Raw genomic sequence first — 5,918 nt, 5'->3', positions numbered from 1 at the left:
TCCGCAAAGTGTTTTCTTTTACATGGATTAGTGGGTACAGAAATGAAATAAGTTGACAGTGTATACAGGGTGAGATGAAAAAACTGCAATCAATTTCAGACTGCTGTTATTTTTAAGCCACTCCTCCGACAGCTGTTAAAATTATTCCAGTGACAGCTCATTATATTGTTTACAAGCGTACAAAAGCATTTTTGTGAGAATTTTCCAGAAAAAAAGTTATTCGTGGTGGAATTCAAGCGTGATAGTGTATGTGTTATATTTGGCTGTAAAACCACAAGTGGCTATCGTTAGAGCACTCCAGCATTTAAATGTGAATAAATCTTTTGTGTCTCGTACCATCGCTCGTTACCGTGATACTGGTAGCGTAGCCCGGCATCAAGGACGTGGACGGAAGAAAACAGCAACATCAGCAGAAATGGTTCGAAAAGTAAAGAAGCGACTTGATCGAAACCCGCGTCGCAGTGGCCGAAAAATGGCTCGTGAGCTGAACATATCGCAATATTCCATTCGGCAAATATTGAATAATGAGCTCGGGGTAATGCCAATGAAATTTCAAAACGTACAAGAACTTGCACCGCAACAGAAAGAAAATAGAATCGCAAGAGCTAAAGAGTTTCTTCGCCTTGCCGAAAGTGGTGAACTGAGAAAACATTCGTTATCCAGCAGTTTGTAAACAACCTAAATGATCGTATTTACTTGCCAAAGAGTTTAGCTGAAAATGTGCACCTTCGGTTGGCCACCAGAACTCAAGCACCGGCCATAGTGATAGTGTAAGCCGCCATTACAGCCGATGGTCGCTCTCTGCTCGTATTAATCGACCGTGACATTATAGCGAAAATATTCTGGAGGGTGTATTGAAGCATTGGGCACGCAAACATTTTGGCCGCAGGTCTTGTACATTTTAACAGAACTCAGCACCATCGCACTGAGCACGCGCCACCCAAGAATGGTTACAAAATGAGGTTCCTCACTTCATTTCCAGCGCACAATGGCCGGATACCAATCCGTTCGATTATTGTGTCTGAAGTATTGTAGAAAGCAATGTTGGCACTAAAAAATACCAAAATCGAAACTTTGGTATTTTTTAGTGCCACCTCAAGCAAGCGCTTCGCCGGGAATGGGCCAAAATACCAGAGAGCCGTTTGAAGACGATAATTCGTACCTAAGTTGACCAGAGCAGAGAACAAATCTAAACTTATTCTAACATTTGAGGCTATTTCCGACATTTTTCCTCTCATTTAATAAAATTGAACTAAAATCAAAAAATTATAGCGTTTGACTTTGTTGCAGTTTTGCACCTTACCCTGTACGTAAGAGAATAAGTAGAATGAATACGAGTGATATGGGTCGATTTTAGACTGTATATTTTTTGTTCGTCTGTATGGTTCCAGAAATAACTCTAAAAATTGGGTTCAAAATATTTTGTTAACTAATTCAATTTGGTAGTATTTTGAAAAAAAAAATCAACCTTTGGAAAATGTCCCAGAATTGGAACAAGTTATGAGATATAAATTTCCATTGAGAACTAGAACTATCATTATCAACACGATTTCGTTGAGAATATTCGAGTTATTCCAAATTGTGGACATAAGTAGTCAGTCATTGGAATCGCAATATTCGAATTTGAAAAAATTGTAAAAATTCAAATTTTCACAATTCGTCCACACCTACTGAATCTTTACTCCTTAAAATTTGACAATTAAAAAAAATCCGATGAGAAAACCGCTAATTTTATTTAAATGCCGAATATCGGGTGATATAGTTATATGAGGACTATTCGAAAACGTCGACCTGTATTGAAAATTATTTGCCAGAAAAGCGGTGGCTTTTGTCGAAAAATGTAGCTAAAATCGCTAAATATGAAGGATATACGAAGAAGAGGACCTATAAAGGTAATTTTCTGTTATAGGAAGTGGTACCCATTACGAACTTCGAATATCAAATTTGAAACAATTCCGTCTAAATGTGTGATATAAATCATCAAAATACTGAATATCGTTAGGTACAGTTATATGGGGCAGATAATAAGAAATTACCTATTTCCAACATAAATTACCAACTTTTGTAGACAGTTTTCTGCAAAAGTGGGTAGGACCCATTACAAATTTCAAATGCCATATTGGAAAATATTACGAAAATGCTTATTTCGAGGTGTTAGAAACGGAATGACAATCTTATTACTATATAGTATGGAATGTATATCAAGTTTGTCATTCCGTTTGTAACACCACGAAATATGCATTTTAGACCCCACAAAGTATATATACTCTTGATCAGCCTAAAATCCAATATCGATTTAGCGATTTCCGTCTGTCTATCCCTCTGTTTAAATCACTCTAGCTTCCGAAAGAAATGAAGTAGGTTGATAACATTTTACTCAAATGTATATTACGTCTGTAGGACGGTGTAGCCCCCATATAATGGTACCTCCCTATTTTCGGTATTTTGATGATTTTAGCGATATTATTGACCAGAATCGTTTAAAATTTGGTATTTGAAGTTCGTCTTGGATACTAGATCCTATGACAGAAAATTGTCTGGGCAGGTTCATGTTTTCGTATAGGCCCTATATAACGGTACCTCTCGATATTCGGTATTTTGATGATTTTAGCGACATTATTCACCAGAGTTGTTTCAAATTACGTACTTGGAGTTCGTTATGAGAACTACAATCTGTGACAGAAAATTGTCTATGCAGGTCCAGGTCTTCGTATAGGCCCCATATATCAGTACCTCCCTATATTCGGTATTTTGACGATTTTAGGTACAATACCCATCGAAATTGTTTGAGATGTGGTATTTGAAGTTCGTAATGGATGCTACAGCCTGTGACAGATAATTGTCTATACAGGTGCAGGTCTTCGCACAGCTCCGATATAACGGTACCTACCTATACATTATATTTCGACCATTTTAGCTACATTATTCACTGTTTATTTCAAGTTTCGAATTTGAATATGGTAATGGCTTATGACAAACAATGACTATATAGGTCCACGTCGTACAGACCCCAATAGACGGCTATATTTGGTATTTTTAAAATTTTAACAGAATTTTTTAAGAATTTTATTTTTTGAAAATTTCCAAATTCGTTCCAAATGGTGGAGGGTATTCAAAGTTTTAAAAGTACTGGTTTTTAACTCGTTTAATATAATCCTTCTGCATGTGATATCATGCACTTTATAGCAAACTATAACTGCTCTAAAGCCCAATGTTGATAGCTGGTATGATCTACGGGAGCTCATGTAGTCGGCTCTGCCCACTTTTGACTTTTCCTTAATGGTTTCATTTCTCTTTTATAATCGTTGGTTGTTTTGTTTTAAATTTGAAATAAAATTAAATTTTGTTGCAAATACCATAAACCATACATTTATTCAGCCAAGCTCAACATTTCAAATAATTCAGCAATTTCAGCGACCTCAGCCAACCGCTTGGTAACACCATCAATAATGATAATAGCCTCCTTAAGATATGGTTTGGCCTTGATCCAGGCAATTTCAACATCATGGCGGAAATCTTTTACAACTTTATCAACATCACGGCCAAATTTCTTTAAAGCATCACCGGTGTCATCGGCGGCATCCTTTACATCGTGGCCGAATTCATCGGCAACATGTTTCTAAATAAAATGTACGATCCCAAAATGAACTTTGCAGAATCTCTCAAAAAACGACTTACCACATCATCTCCAAAGTCGTGGAAACCATGTTTCACATCATGGGCAAATTTTTCGGCTGCATGTTTCTATGTTTAAATAATAATTTAATTAAATTGTTTTCAATTATCTTATTTTTCATTTTCTATCTAAAAAAACGAATCCTTACAATATCTTCGCCCAGGCGCTTAAAAATGTTTTCATGGCACTCCACAGCGGTGCAAAGGACCAATGCCAAAAGTACGCAAGTAACTAAGAAACGCATTTTTTCAAATTGCAATTTACTTTTCCAATGATTTTGTGACTTTGAATTGTGTTCGGTAAGAACTGTTGCAGAATGAGAAAATATTTTCGTTTTTATAGTAGCCATAGACGTGTAACCAACAAAGACCGCATTTTTAACAACAGAAGTGCAATTGTACGATAAAGTTACGCTGCTATTGGATAAGGGTATTAACTGGGAATATCGATGGGAAAATAATCACGGTGTACTTCAGAAAACGTACAATGACCACTTAAAGTAAATCTTCTTGCTTTTCAAGTGATAAATAATGTGTAGTTTGATTTATTACGGTAATTTTCATATACGCATTTTAAAAATTACAAATGGGGTTTTTCTATTATTAAAACATAAAACATTACTATTTTTGTATACATTAGGTTATAAGGCTTATATTCTAAACCTAACCTCTCCTCCACGCAAAATTTCGATGGGATCGGGCCATAAATGCTACCTTTAGCGTGATTACAAATTAACCAGGATAGGACACACAAAACTAGATCGACTTAGCTAGAACAAGCAGGAAGATCCATATATGATATCGTGGGTCTAAAAAATTATTTCAGTGACAGCTCATTATATTGTTTACCAGTGTACGGAAGCATTTTGGTGAGAATTTTCCAAAAAACGTATTCGTGATGGAACTCAGGTGTGATGGTGTGATTTCATTATATTTGACTGGAAAACCACAAGTGGCTATCGTTAGAGCACTACAACATTTACATGTGAATAAATCTTATGTGTCTAGTACCATCACTCGTTACCGTGATACTGGTAGTGTAGCCCGATGTCAAGGAAGTGGACGGAAAAAAACAACAACATCAGCAGAAATGGTTCGAAAAGTAATAAGTAAAAAAACAGTAAGTTCGGCCGGGCCGAACTTTGAATACCCTCCACCATTTAGAACGAATTTGGAAATTTTCGTAAAAGATAACATTTGCCAAAAATTCTGTTAACTTCTTAAAAATGCCGAATATAGCCGTTATATTAGGGTCTGTATGATGTGCACCTACATAGGCATTGTTTGCCACAAGCCATTACCATATTCAAATTCGAAACTCGAAATAAACGGCGAATAATGTAGCTAAAATCATCAAATTACCGTACATAGAGAGGTACCGTTATATCGGAGCTATACGAAGACCTGGACCTGCATAGACAATTTTCAGTCACAGGCTGTAGCTTCCATTACCAACTTCAAATACGACATCTCAAACATTTTCGGTGAGTATTGTACCTAAATTCGTCAAAATACCGAATATAGGGAGGTACAGCTATATGGGGGCTATACGAAGACGTGGGCCTGCACAGACAATTTTCTGTCTCGAACTTGAAATGCCAAATTTGAAACAATTCCGGTGAATAATGTCGCTAAAATCATCAAAATACCGAATATCGGGAGGTAGCGTTATATGGGGGCTATATGAAAACGTGGATCTACATTGCCCATTTTCGAACTTAACCTGCCTACTGGCAAAATAAACATGTGTGCAAAATTTTAGCCTTCTATCTCAATTCGTTCGAAAGATAGCGTGATTACAACAGACAGACGGACATGGCTAAATCGTCTTAGAATTTTAGGATTTCGAGGAGTTACAAACGTAATGACAAAATTAATATACCCTACATAGTATGGTGGAAGGTATAAAAAGCGACTTGATCGAAACCCGTGTCGCAGTAGTCGAAAAATGGCTCGTGAGCTGAACATATCGCAATATTCCATTCGGCAAATATAAATGAGCTAGGGGTAATGCCATTGAAATTCCAAAAAGTGCAAGCTACTTAGCTTGGCCGAAAGTGGTGAACTGCCGAAAAGGATCCTGTTTACTTGCCAAAGAGGTCAGCTGAAAATGTACATCTTCGGTTGGCCACCAGAGCTCAAGCGCCGACCATGGCGATGGTGTGGGCTGCCATAACAGCCGATGGTCGCTCTCCGCTCGTATTAATCGACCGTAGCATCAGAATAAATGCCGAATTTTATCG

At 37.1% G+C, this 5,918-nt stretch overlaps 1 protein-coding gene across 1 annotated transcript; it reads right to left on the bottom strand.

Annotated features, from left to right (window-relative positions):
- Positions 1-3,364: 3,364 nt before the first annotated feature.
- On the bottom strand, positions 3,365-3,998 carry LOC101895551 (uncharacterized). The gene is made up of 3 exons (XM_005183760.4): positions 3,825-3,998; positions 3,679-3,744; positions 3,365-3,619 (listed from the first exon to the last, which is right to left on the bottom strand). Exons 1-3 carry the CDS (start codon positions 3,918-3,920, stop codon positions 3,371-3,373), a joined length of 411 nt encoding a protein of 136 aa, XP_005183817.1. The 5' UTR covers positions 3,921-3,998; the 3' UTR covers positions 3,365-3,370.
- Between the last annotated feature and the right edge of the window lie 1,920 nt (positions 3,999-5,918).

This window comes from Musca domestica, unplaced genomic scaffold, assembly GCF_030504385.1.
Source record: "Musca domestica strain aabys unplaced genomic scaffold, Musca_domestica.polishedcontigs.V.1.1 1, whole genome shotgun sequence".
Classification (NCBI taxonomy): Eukaryota; Metazoa; Arthropoda; class Insecta; order Diptera; family Muscidae; genus Musca; species Musca domestica.
This window is presented reverse-complemented; position numbering and strand designations above follow the sequence as displayed.

What these genes read in the sequence shown, in the direction of transcription:
- LOC101895551 (XM_005183760.4), bottom strand. Translation starts at nt 3,920, where the DNA reads ATGCGTTTCTTAGTTACTTGCGTACTTTTGGCATTGGTCCTTTGCACC. An exon ending in AGCGCCTGGGCGAAGATATT is followed by an intron (nt 3,745 to 3,824) that starts GTAAGGATTCGT and finishes ATTTAAACATAG; the next exon opens with AAACATGCAGCCGAAAAATT. An exon ending in ACGACTTTGGAGATGATGTG is followed by an intron (nt 3,620 to 3,678) that starts GTAAGTCGTTTT and finishes CATTTTATTTAG; the next exon opens with AAACATGTTGCCGATGAATT.